A 17,083-nucleotide genomic window follows, 5' to 3' on the forward strand; every position below is an offset into this window, starting at 1 on the left:
ATAATCCTGGGAGATTAATTTTTATCACAACCAACAGTGGGACCACAATCTACTCGGGATGGAACATGGTAGCACAGAGTAGTTTCTGGAGTTCAGGTGATTACGGGTACTGCAACCAGCATACCTGACCAATTATCACGATGGGTGGTGCTTTGGCTGTTCAATGGCTGGTGCCCAAGGGTATGAAGAAGTTATGTGACAAAAGCTATCTGGAATAAAGTCCAGCCTGAACTGGCAAGCCCTGTAGCTTGGTCAACAATTCCATCCGATGACACCGACACAAACTGGGGTTTGCTCGATTCCTGAATCAGACTCTCCTGATTATAAACACTCCACCATACATGTCTTTCCTGATCATCTTTCTCAATAATTTCTGGAGCCAACAGATCAGGATCAAGTAAAAAGATGCCATTAGATGGGAAGTTTGGTGTCGTCCTGTGAAGTGTCCATAAGCCGAGGATACTCATCAAAAACAGGGTTCAGGTAAAAGGTGCTGTGATACAATGAAGGACCAGAGTGCAATGTTAAATTTTGACAACATTTTATTTCACATGCCCTCCCTTACAAACCAGGGTTGGGAGAAAAAGTCAGGGAATGCTAGAGGACTGAAGGAAGGAAATCCCAATTAGAAGAGGGAAAGGCTACATAATCAGACATAAGGTATGGCTTCAAAAATACACAAACCATAAGGATCCCAGGCTCCACTAACCAGTAGTGGATCTCAGGCAGGACTGTCAGGACTGTGATGTATTGTAGAATCATTTGATTAGCCTCTCCCCTTTGTGAAGAGTTAGCTTGGGTCTCCACTCCCAATCACTCTTTACAGGCCCTAACCAAACTGCTCAATGGGTCTGAAAAACACGCAAGGAGCAGAGTGAAATCCCTAGAATTAAAATGGCAGGCAGCAGCTTCCCCGTGTGGGTTGACCTTAAGGATGGGGCTGAGCATGAGGTGGCGGGGAGCAATGCTGTCACCTCTGGTCACCCATTCCATCCTTCCCTCTGCTTCTACTGTGGGATTTAAACCAGTAAGGAACTAATCAGCAAACAAAGAGCCAGGGATGGAGGAAGCAGGGGGAAACAGGGATGCCAGTACTCACAGCAAAGACTCCTCCTCCTGTCCCTCAGAGACTGCACCACCCCTCACTCCCAGCATAGCGTCCTGCCCGCAGTGCAATGCCGCTTTGCTTACTGCAGTGTGCTCCCCGGCACAGCCCAACAGGCTGTGGCTGCACTCAGTAGCTGGAGCCGAAGTTTGCAGATAACCCAACAATCCACACATGGCCCACTGGGAAACAGTAAAAACAACTCAAACAACCGAGAGAAGAAATCCTTGCTATCTTTGTCCAAAACCAGTGGCTCCTCATTTGAGACCATACATACCTTTTATTTCTAGATGTTTAATAATGGCAAATTCTTACAAAACAGCTATACCACCGAGCTCCTTTACATGCCTATGTCTCATTTCACCATATTCGTATAAATAATGAACAGAACGTGTCCATCCTGCTTACTCATTCTAAATAAAATTACCAAAAATTAATCTAACAATTACCTTCAAATCACATACAGTAAAATTCTGCGAGCATACTATTTGGAAATCCTGATGGTTGATGCTCTAGCTCACTAGGTGATGTTTCTGGGCCCAGGGTCCCTGCTCCCTTTCTACTTACCAGAGCCCCAATTCTCATTCCCCCTTTCAATTCACCTGGACCTACTCCTTTTCAACTCACAAAGACCCAATTCCAAGGTTTCCTATTAACTTCCCATCCTCCATCATGAGCAATCCTCTAAGCAAAAGTTGAGAGCCATTATAGCATACATCTATAGGAGAGAATGGTACCAAGCCCTGGCCTGTGGCTCTTCTAATTCATGCCAAAATCTGTTCTAATTCATGCCAAAATCTGTACAAATGCATTTGCTTAATCGCTGGGCATACTCCTAACCTCCTAGCCCAGTTTAGCCACAATGTCGTTCAATATCCTCTAACCCAGGAAACCTTTCACCGGCCCTGACAGGACAAAAATAGAAATTCAGAGAGAGAAAGAGAGAGAGGAAGAGAGAGAGAAAGAGAGTGCATGTGAGTGTGAGAGAGAATGTGAAAAATTGTGTGAGAAGGATTATGTAACAGAGTGTGTGTGAGAAAGACAGGGAGAGGGAGAGGGATTTTACTCAAACCCCTCTCACCTAGACATAATTGCTCACAATCTTAAAGACTGACTGAGAGGTTTAGCAATGAGCTCTTTTATCACATCACTACAAATACATAGTCAGGTCAGAATAAGATCTAGTAAGATCCAAAGAGATCTGAAGACAACCCAGAATTCTAAAAACTCTTTGTTTAGTATTTGAAGAAAAGAATGAGGAATTTCGGTTCTTGAGCTGATCAATCTTAATGTGTAGAGTGGAGGGAAATGGGTGTCCAGAGATGTTTAAAGTTAGTTAGATTCCAAAAAACATAATCCTCTCCCTGGCCAGCAGTCCGGGATATAGTTAACATGGGGGAAGAGGGTATACTCATGTCAATACTGAAACTACACCTTGAGCAAGCAAGACAGGAATGTCCCATTTAACTAGGAAATTAAGTTCTAGATGAGGGTTTTACTCAGATCCACTTTCACAGGCAGAGGCCCCACATCCTCCTCCTCGTGATCCTGGATTGTTACTGCAATAACAGGGGACAGTCCATACAGAGGGGCCTTCAGCGCACTCTCCTGATCACCATTGATGCTCAGAGGCTGCAGGTAAATGAGAGAAAGAGAGGGGCGGGGGGGGAAATGGGGGGGAGGAAGGGGGGAGGGAGAGGGGGGGAGGGAGAGGGGAGGGGAGGGAGAGAGAAGGAGAGGGAGATAGAGAAAGGGAGGAGAGAGAAATAGTGAGAGGGAGGAGATAGTAAAAGGGAGTGAGAGGGAGCCAGAGAGGGAGAGGAAAAAAGGGAGGGAGAGGGAGATAGAGAAAGGCAGGGAGAGAGAGAGACAGAGAGATGAAGAAACAGAAAAGCGATGAATAATGACAAATTTCCATCAAACGTTCCCAGTGCAAGTTAGATATAGAACAATACGCTCTCTGTTCCAGGATAGGGACAGCATTGATTAGATAGAGTAAAGCTCTCTCAAATATTCCCAGGACAATTAAACCATAGATTACACATGGATGAAAGTTCCCTCTGCACATTCAAATCAAATATTACTAGGAAAATAAAGTGTGAATAATATTGAATATACAGTGAAACTCTCTCCATACAATCCCACCAAACACTCCCAAGACAGAGAGAGCATAGATTACCTAAGGAGTAAGCTTCCTCTTATATATTCCAATCAAATACTTTTAGGCTAATACTGCATGGATTAATTATGGAATAAAGCTCACATTGGTCATGAAATATTCCCAGGTAGATGTTGGAGTGATAATCTCCTCATCTTTGAGATAAATTGATCCCTTAGAGCAGAAACAACTTGAGGTCCATTTCAGAGACTTTCTGTTGGCACTGTGTTTGGATCATAAAGATGGAAACAAGAGTTGCAAAATTTGGAAAAAGATTTACTCAGAAGAGGAAAAATTAAACCAATTCAGGTAATGGCTTCAGATCACAAATGTCTTACCCAGAAAAGGCATGCTCTTCACTCTGCACAAATCTGTACTCCACATTATAAAAAGGACAGTGACACTAGAGAAGATGTTAAAACTCTTGCTACTGGAACTGAGCCATCATTACTATTAGCACAGGCTAGGCAATCTGAGGCCCTTGTCTCTAGAAAGATTACTGAGGAATAAGCCAAAAGTGTTTGAGAGCATTTTTGGGCTACTTCAGAGTCACGTTGTGTCAAGGGAAAAGAGAAATGTCTTCCTTCTTCCTGAGCTGTCGCATCCCCTCTACCAGAGCTGTTGTCTACAGAGAAAGAAGTTCCTTCAGCAGGGTCAAATTTCTTTGACCAGTTCCTCATCATCCATCCACACATTCATTCTAAAGTTGAACAACTTCTTCAATTCCACTCATTTCCTCCAGATTAGAACTTGCACAGGATCTAACTAAGTTTCTTTCTGTGGGATACAGTGTTTGTTTTAGTTTCACTCAGACAATTTCCTCATCTCCTTTTCTACTACCTCCATGTCTGCATTTCTGCTGCTTCCTCTACTCATCCAGAACTTGAAAATTTCATCACTTTCCGAAGCAAGCCCACAGAGACCTACAGCTTATCTTGACTACACTTCCTCTCCCCTTGCCTTTTTCCCTGAAGGGTTACATTCCACCCTCTCAGTTCCTCCCTCTCTGTCACACTTGCTCTGATGGTGTGCCATTCTGCAGAAATGTCTCCCTTCTTCTGGAACTATGGCTCTCCCTCTGCAACATGCCCGACAAACGGAGCCAGACCTGAAAAGTTAACTTTTCCTCTGTCCATAAAAACTGCTTGACCTGTTCAGGATTTCCAGCATTCTCAAATGTTTCTGCCATCAATGGAAGACATCTTTAATAAATCCAATTGGGAATTCAGGGCAGATGACTTCACTCCAAGATTGGGGAGAACAGGAAACTTATTTCCACAGAGAGTGGTAGAGATTGGAATGGCAGTGATGGTTTTCACTAGGAGCTAAATAAATATATGAAGAGGAAAGGAATAGAAGGAGATGATTATGGAGAGATGAAGAAAGCTAAGAGGAGCCTAGTATGGAGATTTGATGGCCTTTCTGTTGTAAAACTATGCATTTAAGTCACCTGCGACTTCACATGTTGATCGGGGGCAGTCACTAAACTCGCACAACTCAGCCACAGCATGACCACGATCGACAACACCAAGCAGCCAGCCAGGATCCAACGGGGTAACCCTGAGCGCCTAAGGTAGCAAAGAGAAAGCAGATCAAGCAGACTTTTTCCAACGTCATTCTACTCTCCTAACCCACCCGCATTTGAGGAGAAAGCAGTTCAGCTATGGCTCAGGGGGCAGCACCAAAGTGCAAGACCCACTTCAAAGACCTGGGCACAATAAAAAAATCCAACTGACTTTTTAAAAGTCCGCACTAAGGGAATCCGACATTTCCAGAGGAGGATAAAGTTCAGGTAGATCGCTAAAGTAAAGCCTGGTCAGCTCTGTGAAAGCTTCCACTGCCATTGTTCTGCCTTGTGTTCTGATCAGTCATTATTCTAGAGAACAGCATCACTAAAATACTGGATTATCTCACTGTTTTTTTGTTTATGTGGAATGCTTTTGAGAAAAAATCTTAAGTGCTAAAGGGCAAAGTTCACAAAATTCTCCAAAGAGACTCGGGAATCTTGTCCCCATCTACATGGCAGAACTCAGTATTGTCCATGCATGGACACCAGATGCCTGCTCCATCTGGACAATAGTGGAAGCCTGGGGACCAGCTGTACACCTCCACTGCTTCTCCGGGGCTCTGGGCTAATGCAGCAAGATGACTAGGTTGGTGGAGGTCAGGGGGATGCTGGCTCACTGCCATACTGAGTTCAGTTTGCCATCACAGTACAAAACCAAAGGCTGGTGTTACTCCTTGTGCCACTTCAGAGCACCTTACCCCCAGGACTACTAACAAAGGAGCTGGGCAAACAGTATCCCCGGCACAATCCTTTCAAACCCTGGGATCAATATACTTCACGCTGCCCAGTCAGGTTCAGTACATTTGTCTCTTGATTCCCAGGACCATTTACCTGCATTATTTAACTGCACAACATTCTTTTGGTAGTTTTTACACTTTACTCTGCATTGTTCTTGTTTTACCTTATTCCAGCTCAATTCACTGTGTAACGATTTTATCTGTATAAACTGTGTGCAAGACAAGCTTCTCACTGTATCTTGGTGCATGCAACAATAATAAATATATTTTTGGGTAAATGCCGATGAGCAATTAATGGTCTTCATTCATGGAAAGCGATAGTTGAATTACTTACAACTAGTTTGGGATATTTTGGTCCAACCAGATTAATTCTAATCTACCCTAAACACGATGGTAAATTGTCAGGATAATTTGCAGCAGGTGAGCTGGAGGTACAATAATCCAGTCCAGATGAATTAGAGGAAGTGTGTACTCCTACATTGCACAGACACTCGGGCAGTGTGCATTTGTCGGCATTGTGGTTACTGGGGTCAGACTCGCGGCAACATCAGGGTCACTGAAAAGTTTTCCTACCGTGACATGCAGGCCAGGAAGTCATGCTGTGATTGCGAGCCCTCTCGATCCATGAACTTCTCTTTCAGTACCGGCTCTGGGACCACACTCCTATCTGCACCCTTCTTTACACTGTCAACAGCAGCTACAAGCAACAAGGGAGATTCTGAACAGAGCAAGAAAAAAAGCCAGAAAGGAAAATCCTGAAGGTAACCTCACTGCCGGATACGAGCTTCCTCCCAGTTGCGGGTTGTAATGAGAGCTGGGGACGAGATTACATGCACAACATAATAAGCTACAAGAATTTCATTTTTTTCACACCAACCCGGATCAGGGAGGCTCAGTGTGGATCAGAGGCAGGATAATGTGAGCTCTCAATCCTACCTTGATCCAGGTTGCATTGCCTTCCTTTATTACCTACTTAAACTGCAAGTTGACCTTTACGGAATCCTGCACAAGGACTCCCAAGTCCCTTTGCACCTCCAATTTCTGAATTTTCTCCCATTTAGAAAATATTCTACGCCTTTATTCCTTCTACTAAACTTAATGACCATCTGTCCTCTAAGCCACGTGTTTGATCAACCTTTAACCCCGAATGGCAGCCTTGGCCCTCTGACTGACAAAGGGAGAGAACTCCCTTTGTTTCACCTGCTGACCTGCTTGTGGTTCTGGTGTCCCGGGAATAGTCTTTGGCCCCAGCTCATCGTGGCGTCCAGGGATCCAGTCCTGAGGGTTCTCGGCCTCATTGGGTCGTGAGGGCACCAGCTCTAGGGACGAGAACTCGACTTCGGGGTTAGCCTAGTGGAACAGGAGAACAGACACTGAACTCAGGTCCAGGAAGGGAGGGATGTGGTGAGGGGCAGAGCTCGACGAAGGTGAAGGAAATGGGGTCTGACAGAAGGAGGATGTTGGTAGGAGGGTAAGATATTGGATAGAGCCAATGTGTTTTGTCGAGGTGGGGGAGAATGGGAGGTCAGAGAGGGGAGTGTTTAGTGGGAGTGAATTGAATTGACTTTATTTCTTACATCATTCACATACATGAGGAGTAAAAATCTTTATGTTACGTCGCCATCTAAATGAGCAATGCACAATTTATAGTAATTTATAATAAATAGTACGTATAACAGGACGGTCAATATAACATAGAAATACAGTTGAGTCAGCATGAACTAAACAGTCTGATGGTCTGCTGGAAGGAGTTCACATCTACAGATGTGCTGGGCTGTCCGCACCACTCTCTGCAGAGTCCTGCGATTGAGGGAAGTACAGTTCCCATACCAGGCAGTGATGCAGCCAGTCAGGATACTCTCAGTCGTGCCCCTATAAAAAGTCCTTACGATTTGGGGGCCCATACCAAACTTCTTCAACTGTCTGAGGTGATAGAAGTGCTGTTGTGAGATCCTCGGTGATGTTTATGCTGAGGAACTTAAAGGTCCTCACCCTCTCTATTCCTCCTGTAGTTCACAACTAGCTCCTTAGTTTTTGCAACACTGAGGGAGAGGTTGTTTTCTTGACTCCACTGTGTCAGGATGATGACTTCTACTCTGTAGGCTGCCTCATTATTATTTGAGATTAGGCCGATCAGTGTCGTGTCATCAGCAAATTTAATTAGCAGATTAGAGCTGTGGGTGGTGACACAGTCATGGGGATACAGAGAGTAAAGGAGGGGGCTTAGTACACAGCCCTGAGGGGCACCTGTGTTGAGGGTCAGAGGGGCAGAGGTGAGGGAGCCCACTCTTACCACCTGTGGCAATCTGACAGGAAGTCCAGGATCCAGCTGCACAAGGCAGGGTGAACGCCGAGGGCTCTGAGCTTCTTGTCGAGCCTGGAGGGAATTATGGTGTTGAATGCTGAACTGTAGTCCAAGAACAGCATTCTCACATAAGCATCCTTCTTCTCCAGATGTATAAGGACGGTGTATAGAGTTGTGGCTATTTTGTCGTCCGTCGATCAGTTGTGTCGGTAGATGAATTGTAGGGGGTCCAGTGTGGGTGGTAGCATGCTGCAGATGTAGTCCTTGACCAGCCTCTCAAAGCATTTGCTTATTATTGAGGAGAGTGCGACAAGACATCAGTCGTTCAGACATGTTACCTGGGTCTTTTTTTGGGTACCGGAACAATGGTAGATTTTTGAAGCTGAGTGTGGGTTATCTGAGGGAGAATAGGATGACAAAGACAGGTAGAAGGTATGGCGTTGGAGAGCAGCAGTGTGTTGGTCGGAAGGATTCAGTATAGATATTACGGGCGTTGGTGGTTAGACTAGATACAAGAAAGGGCACAATGGGGAAGACAAGTGGATGAAGAGTGGAGAGCAAAGCACCAAAGGCACCAATATCTGAAATGTAGGGTTTGGGATTTATGAGTTGATTAGTTAGGGTTTTGGGACAGCGGGTTGGTTAGCTGTGAGGGTTGGGATTTATGGGTTGGTGAGTTGTGTGGTTTGTGGTCAGTGAGTTAGCTGTGGGGTTTGCTGGATGGTGGGTTGGTTGGGTGGGGTTTGTGGACACTGAGTTGGTTAGATGTGGCATTTGGGGGGATGGTGGGTTGGTTTGCTGGGGTTCAGGGACAGTGGCTTGGTTAGTTTTGGGGCTTGGTGTTAGCTTGCTGTGGTGATTTATGGTTTCTGCGGCAGGGTTTACATTACCTGGAACACCACAACTTTTCCATCATCAGCCTGCAGATAGAAGGTCCAGGTGGAGGAAATGAAACTCTGGGCTGAGTTGACAAAATCACTGCAAAGGTTGGACACATAGTCAAAGAGTGAGAATGAGGAGGCTTCAGGGGTGATTGTCAGGAGCTGCAAGAGATACAGAGTTTTACTCCAAACAAACATAACCAAAAGAGGCATTGATATATCCCCTAGATGCACACTGAGCTACTACTTACTGTTGAACTTCAACCATGAAGAATGACACATAGGTGACAGAATAGAGACATGGGTCACTAAACCTATCAAGGCTATTCTGATAATCAGAGCTACCATTAGTTCTTATGATACAACAGAAGGCTATTGGACCCGTGACATCACCAACTAAGTACTTATTCAATCTCTGTGCACGTACTCATTGAGAAAAATCATTTAATAAAGCTTGCGGGAGGAAGATTGCTTAACTTCCCACTTGTTCAGGGAATCCTTTCCACTGAGCTACCTTACACATTATGAATACAGTACCAGCCTCTGCTCTGTGCCAAAGATGGGAAGGGGCAATTGGTGCAGGGGGGTGGGTTGAGGAGAAAAAGGCCCTGAGGAAGTAGAGAGGTCCCCCAATTTAAAACGTCTGGGTCACATGGAGCAGAGAACCACTTGTGAGCTCTATGGGGTAAATTAATGATTGGACCTGCATGTTCAATGCATGCAACTGATCTTTCTATTAAGCAGGCATCTTCATTACTGATGGTGTCTCCCAGTTCCACAGCTGTAGAAGGATAGCCGTATCTCAGAGCTTTAACAAGCTGACAAGCTCCACAGCCATTCTCCCTATTGATAAAGGCAAATGGAAGTAAGAATGAAATGGCTTCCAATGTCCTTTGAAAAGGCAAGGACCCAGAACATATGTTTCAAGTCTCATTCCAGCCAGTAAACAAGACCAAATTCCCACTGCAACACTGAGGAACAACATACATCTGTAGAAGATGGAGTCAAACCAGACAGTGAAGGTTGCCATAGTTGCAACACATTGCCACAGCTTGCTGTCAAACCTCAGGCATAAAGAGCATGACAAAGCGGAGGTGCAGACGTGGGTCTGAGGTATTCCACACACTTTACATATTGCTGTTCATGGGATCTTGTTTTACTGAAATTGGCTGTCAAATTACCCATACTGCTTCCCGTAGCAATTAGCATGACGCTGTTACAGCTCGGGGCATCGGAACTCCGTAAGGATTTTGTACGTCCTCACCGTGAACGTGTAGGCTTCTTTTGGGTGCTCCAGTTTCCTCCAAACGTTCTGTCTGTAGTTCGAGTCAGTACAATAAGCTGCCTGTCTACCCATGATTGCCTTTGTATTTGCACAGTGATTGAGGCCTCACCTGCTTCATGTCTTACACTTTCTTGCGTGGAAATTTCTACCACAATGAATTAAGTGTTATAGGGAAAGGGCAGGTAGATGGAGCTGAGTCCATGGCCAGATCAGCCATGATCTTACTGAATGGCAGACCAGGCTCAATGGGCCAAACGGCCTACTCTTGATCCTATTTCTTATGTTCTTATGGTAAAATTGGTAATTTATTTTATTATTCTCACATGTACCGAGGTACACCAAAAAATATTGTTTTGCATGCCATTTATACAGATCATTTAATCATATCAGTGATTGAGAAAGTACAAGGTAGAATGCAACATAAAGTGTTAAGAGTTACAGAGAAACAGGTACTGTAATAAGATATTGCAGCTGGCATGAGATGTTACCTGTTTCTGTCTCCTCTCTGCTTCTAGGGATTGTTCCCTGCACCCAGTGATGCAGCCATACTGTTCCTCTGTCTGACTGTATGCCTCCAGGCATGCTGCAATCACAAGTACACAAACCACTCTCACTTCAAGAAGATGAAGGTTCTTCTTCCCTCCACTTTCTCCCTTTCCCCCAACCAGACCCTCAAAACCAGAGGAGCAGGGTGTGAAAGTTAAGCAAGTTAGATTAAACAAGAGGAAGAGGACGAGATACATTCAACAAGATCGCGTCTGAACCATGAACTAACCTCACCCTCTGTCATTTCCCTAATCCTTGAAAAAAAAAATCAATCTCGGATTCAAAATTAACCACTGACCCGGTATCAACGAACATACTTGGAAAAAAAATCAAAATTTTCAGGTAGAGATGTTCCCGAATTTCACATTTGGGAAGTTCCATTACAGTTCTTTGATCTCAACTCACTTCTAGTCTTCAACCAGTTGATAAAGTGAGCAGAAAGAAACTACTAGTTTTTGATCATTTTGAAAACTTCAATCAAATCACCTCCTAATCTTCTAACGTTAAAGAAATTCTCTCCTTTGAAGGGTGGCACAGTAGAGTGATGGTTAGTACAATGCTTTACAGTATCAGCGACCCGGGTTCAATTCCTACTACTGCCTGCAAGGAGTTTATATGTTTTCCTCCTGACTGTATGGGTTTCATAGAAACATAGAAATCTACAGCACAATACAGGCCCTTCAGCCCACAATGTTGTGCTGACCATGTAACCTACTCTAGAAACTGCCTAGAATTTTCCTACCGCATACCTCTCTATTTTTCTAAGCTCCATGTGCCTAGTTAAGAGTCTGTTAAAATAACTTGGTTTCCTCCAAGTCCTCTGATTTCCTCCCATAGTCCAAAGATATACCAGTTGGTAGGTTAATTGGTCATTGTAAATTGTCCTGTGATTAGGCTCAGATTAAATCAGGCACTGCTGGGCAGTGCGGCTTGAAGGAATGGAAGGGCCTACTCCACATTGCATCTCAATAAATAAGTAAATAAATGAATAAATACATCAATAGATAAATAAATAGATTCTCATTTGAAACACTGCTTCCAATTCTACTCTCGATTTTAGAAAGATGATGAGGGCTTGGTTATAGTGCAGGGGAGAATGCCTGAAATTCTCCAGTAGATGTATGAAAATTTCCACTAGAAGTGGGCTATGTAGGCAGAAAGGGTTAAATATATCTAAGAGTAGGTTGAAAAGTTGGCACAGTTTATACTGAGCTGTAGTGTTCCGTGTGTTTTGTTCGAGATGGGGACTTTCAAATCTCTTGCATGACGAGAGAAAAAAAGTTTGTTCCCCTAGATGTAGCAAATGATGGAAAGAAACTTAACAATATCTAAAATGGTGAGGATTTTTGATAGTTTTTATTTGTTCACAGGACTCGGACATCATTGGCAATGCCAGTATCCCCAATTAACCTTGAACCAGTAGGACTGTTCCTGTGTTAACCACACTGATGGGAGCAGAAGTTCCCAACCTGTGGTCCAATGGCAAGAGAAGATTGGGAACCCCTGGTCTAGAGTCATACATAGGCCAGACCTAGTGAGGTAGCATATTTTACTTTCTGAAGGAAGACAAGATGGTTTTGACAACAAAACAATAGTTTCATGATTATTGGTATTCAAACTGGCTTTTGTTCCACATTTACTTAATGATGGATTTAAATTCCTTAGCTGTTGAGGTAGGAATTGAACTCATGTTAATGGCTCAAGACACTGATCACTAGTCCTGAATTTAACCAGTCTAAATCCAGTAGTAGGAGGGTCGGTCACTAAGAGAGCACAAACTTAAAGTGGTTGAAATCAGAGCCAGAAAATAGTTGAAGTTTTGTTTACATGCAGCAAATGGCAGAGAGATGGAGTGCATTGTCTTCAAGCTGGTTCAATAGATATTTATAACGGGAATTAGATAAAATTACTAAATGGGATAAATGTGCAGGATTTTAGGGGAAAATGGATAATTTAATAGACTTTTTAAAGAACCCACAACGGTATGATGGGCTGAATGGCCTTTAGAGCTGTATCTTTATGATTCTATAGCCAGTGGCACTGAGAATGCGAGTGGTAGAGTGGAGTGCCACTCATTTGAATACCAGATATATACTTTTGACTCCTAAGGAAGAGTTAAGAGTCAGACGAGTTCAGTGCAGGCCAGATCAGATTAGCAACTTTCCTGCCCCAAGAGCAGCTGCAAACCATGGCTTCTTTGACAGTCTGACAATATCACCTTTAATGAGGCATCCTCTTCATCTCCCGGTTCCCAAACCACCAATTCCCTTGAAAAACAAAGTTTTAAAGGTGACCTGATTGAGCTGGTAAGGATCAAAAAGGAGCAAATGGAAACAAACTATTTTCTTTAGTGGGGAGGGAGGAAATGGAGGGTGGTGGATACCAGAACAGGAGAAGCTATCTAGGGGCAACATCAATAAGCATTGATTTGTAGAGGGAAGCTGGAATTCTCTTGAACTCTGGGACAAAGTGACCCCAGTCCTCACCTGCCTCACACTCAGCTCTAGTGCTGTTCAAACCACTGATTCCATCCACAAACTGGCAGATAGAGAGAAGGCGGCACCCTCGTTGACAGGCACTCAGTGTTGCCTCCTGCAGGAGAAATAAAGAAAAGACAATACTCAGCAACGGCATGTGGTGCAGGCATTTCAAACATAATTTTTCTCAGCTTTGTCAGCAGGTGATAGCTTTACTCTGTAAACTTATGAACAATATGACTCGATCTTCGATAGCAGGGGCTATGGTCCCAGCGCAGGTCGACGGGAGTAGGCAGATAAAAAGTTTTGGCATGGACTAGATGGGCTGAAGGGCCTGTTTCTGCGCTGTACTCTTCTGTGACTCTATGTCTCTAAACCCAGAAGTGATATTCAACACGGGCTGGCACAATGTGAAAATTTCAACATGAAGAACTCACTTGTAGGTGACCAAAGATCTTTATACTGTCATTTATTTGTATGACATAGAAGACTATTGGGCTCATCAGAACAAAACCACTAGTTCCACTCCTCCATTTACTTCTCTGTAATCTATCATCTCTCACATGTCCATCAACTTCACCAGGATCCTCCTGCTATTCACGTACAAAAGGGGTAGTTTACGGTGGCCAGTCTACCAAGTAGCATTTCTTTCTCATCTGACAAACACCAGAGGCCACTGCACGTGTTGAGCAACAACTGTCCGCCTGGACAAAATTATTTTTATAAGATTAGAGTTTTGTCCATTCTTTCTTGAAGGGGTTGGAGCACAGGTTCCCATGGATAATGACGCCTATTGGATGAGAGTCACAATAGAAACTTACTGGCACATGGGTCCATAAGCAGATCCTCTCAATGGAATTCAGGTTCCTCTGGTAACTATCCTATCAAGTATAGGTTATACAGACATTACGTCTCACTGAGATAAGGGTCCCATACAAACTATTATTCACCCGTGTATGGGTCCCACAGAAACTGATTCTGACTGGGACATGGGACACCAATTCTCATTGGAGTATGGTTCCAAAGCTCAGCCAATGCTCATTAACTGCTTTATCAATGTGGATGTCATGGACGTCAATTGGTGACCATCAAGTGATGCACTGTTTAAACATCAAAGTTCAAAGTAACTATCAGAGTACATGTATGTCACCACATACAACCCTGAGATTTATTTGTCTGCGGGCATACTGATCAAATCTATATGTCAGTAACTAAACAGGATCAATGAAAGATCGAGTAGAGCACAGAAAACTAAAAGCCATGCAAATAAAATATAAATAAATATCAAGACCATGAAATAACAAGATAAAGAGTCTTTAAAGTGAGTTAATTGGTCATGGGAACATCTCAATTGATGGGTGTAGTTATCCCCTTTTGTTCAAGAACCTGATAGTTGAGGGGTAGTAACTGTTCTTGAACCTGGTGTGCAAGTTTGCAGCTCTTATACTTTATGCCTGATGGCAGCAGTGAGAAAGAGCATGGTCTGGGTGGGACGATCTTTGATGATGGACCCTCTCCATCGAAGCCATTGTTCACACTATTGACTCATGACCCAGCTGGCATCTGCTTTCTCTGTAGAATCTGGGCTTGAACCAGAGGCACGTACAGGCCAATATTCACATTGCTGCCAAAGCAATCACTACTCCAGTGAAGAAAGTGTGGAACAATTCACAGATAAAACACAAATTACACATGCCACATGAACTGCTAGCTTTACTTAAACAGATTTCATCAAATTCAGCTTCCCAATCTTGTCGACGCAGCAATAATTGTATTAAATCTGGACATTTATGTCTTTCTGCAAGTCAGATAAACTGCACAGAGAGAATCAATGTCAGCTCCTTCCTCATCTGTCAGTGCAAGGGAGCAGATGGGATACTGGTACATTACTCCCACCTCAATCTGTCATCCACACAATAGGAATGTATGCTGCAGCAATCAGCTTCTCAGTACAAATATACCAAAGCCCTACGTGCACAGACTGATCTGAAAGCAGCTTTCCCTTTGCTTAGCAATTACTGGAAATCACACTGAACTTGCTCCAGGATCAAATGTTTTGACAACTTCATCACCTTCCCTGCTGACTGGAACACAGTCACCAAGATTCACTGGGAAATGTGCAGCAGACTGCAGAATAAATCTGCTCCATTTTCATTCCTGTCTGGTAATAGTTTGCAAAACAAGGACATTAAACTAGCAAAGGCATTTCTCCTGTGTTTCCCCCTCACCCATCCTCTCTCTTGTCCGAGACCCTTCTGCCAGTTCCACTTTCTCTTACCCATGTTCCTTAGCCCCACTCATCCTATTCTTCCCCACATTTATCTTTCTCTTCCCTTCATTCTCCTTCCCTTGCCCCTTTATACTTTCCTCCATCTCTCTTTTTCTTTCTTCCTCTATCCATCCCACTCTTCAAACACTTTTCTCCCCATCCCTTCTCTCCATTCCCCTGTTCCGTCTCTCCATCTTCCTCCCCATCCCTTCTCTCTCCATTACCTTCCCCCCTGCCTCCCTCTCTCTCTCCATCCCCTTCCCTCTCTCTCTATCCCCTTCCCTCTATGTCCCCTCTGAATCCCCTTCCCCCTTTGCCCCCTCTGTCTATCCCCTTCCCCCTGTCCCCTTCTCTCCATCCCCTTCCCCCTCTGTCCCCCTCTTTCCCTCCTTCCCACTCTGTCCCCTCTACCTCAATCTCCTTCTTCCTCTGTCGCCTCTCTATCCCCTTCCCCCTCTGTCCCCCTCTCCATCTCCTTCCCCCTCTCTCTATCCTCTTCCCCCTCTGTCACCTCGCTCTGCAGCCCCTTCCTCTCTGCTACCTCTTGCTCTGCCCCTTCTCTTCTCTCTCGCCCCCTCCCTCTCTGTTCTCTTCCCTCCATGACCCCTCTTTCACTCCACCCTCCCCTCTCTGTTCCCTCTCTCTCCCCTCTTCCCCGTCCCCTTTCTCAGACCGCTCTTCATCCATCTCCATCTTCACCAACTTCCCCATGCTCTTCTGCTCCCCTCCATCTCCTGTTTTCTCCATCCCCCCTTCATCTTTTTTCTATTTTTCTCCATCCACCCCGTCATTGTTTATTCTGCTCTCTCCCTCCCCCCGTTCGTGCAGCCGAGATCAAACCGAGCACGGGAGACTGGGCTGCAGCGCAAGTCGAAGCTGCCTTACCCTGGACCGCCCGGCCAGCGGGAAGGTGCTGCGGCAAAGGCTCTGGCACCGGGTCGTGTCACCGACCAGGCTCTCGAAGGGATCGGGGGCGGCGGGGCTGCAGGAGGCGGCGGCCGAGAGGACGAGGAGAGCGGCGCGGACGCCGGCAGTCGCTGCCATTGTTCGGGCTCGGAGTGACGGCGAGTCCGCAGCACAGCCCGGCGGCTGCGGCAGGAGGCTGACGTCAGGGAGTGACAGTACAGAGCGAGCATTAATACTCGTGCTGCCAGCACTAATACGGGGGCATCAGCACGGGAACAGGGGGCAGGTTGGTAGTTATGTAATGGAGCAACAACACTGAAATCTTAAAATAGAGTCAACAATACGCTCTTTTATTATTGTGGCATGGATACCACCTGGCACTTTGGGCATCAATACTCTTTAATACAGCACCACATATTTAATATTGGAGCACTAATGGGTTTTATAATCAATATTGTGCCGTTGCAGCCTTAATACTGGGCCATTGGTATTGAGGAGATTCTTAGTACAGTCCTGCTGAGTCATTATTACTGTGGCATTAATGTTGGGGGATTTACAGGTGCACCTGTAACTGGTGTATTAATGCAAAGGAATTAGTACTGGAAGATTAATGCTGCAGTATTAATAATGAGGCTTCACAATGCTGTAGAAAGACTGCCTCTTTTAGCATTAATATAGGAGCTTTAGTAGCAGGATTGTGTCCCAGCAACATTTATGTTAGATATAAGAAGCAGGAAGTAGGAGGGGCTCATGAGAAATATAGGGTAGCCAGGAAGGAGCTAAAGAAAGCACTTAGGAGAGCTCGAAGGGGGCATGAGAAGGCCTTGGCATGTAGAATTAAGGAGAA

At 44.7% G+C, this 17,083-nt stretch overlaps 2 protein-coding genes across 2 annotated transcripts in view; one reads left to right on the forward strand and one right to left on the reverse strand.

The window, feature by feature from the left end:
- Positions 1 to 524: 524 nt before the first annotated feature.
- On the reverse strand, positions 525 to 16,489 carry tmem59l (transmembrane protein 59-like). The gene is made up of 8 exons (XM_073068509.1): positions 16,216 to 16,489; positions 13,071 to 13,176; positions 10,527 to 10,621; positions 8,763 to 8,915; positions 6,776 to 6,917; positions 6,141 to 6,264; positions 4,714 to 4,831; positions 525 to 2,737 (listed from the first exon to the last, which is right to left on the reverse strand). Exons 1-8 carry the CDS (start codon positions 16,372 to 16,374, stop codon positions 2,588 to 2,590), a joined length of 1,047 nt encoding a protein of 348 aa, XP_072924610.1. The 5' UTR covers positions 16,375 to 16,489; the 3' UTR covers positions 525 to 2,587.
- Positions 16,384 to 17,083, forward strand: part of crlf1b (cytokine receptor-like factor 1b) — a 43,556-nt gene continuing 42,856 nt past the window's right edge. The window contains exon 1 of the mRNA XM_073068508.1: positions 16,384 to 16,522. The gene's annotated coding sequence lies outside the window, so the exon portion shown is untranslated. The remainder of the gene's footprint in view (positions 16,523 to 17,083) is intronic.

This window comes from Hemitrygon akajei, chromosome 16, assembly GCF_048418815.1.
Source record: "Hemitrygon akajei chromosome 16, sHemAka1.3, whole genome shotgun sequence".
NCBI lineage: Eukaryota > Metazoa > Chordata > Chondrichthyes > Myliobatiformes > Dasyatidae > Hemitrygon > Hemitrygon akajei.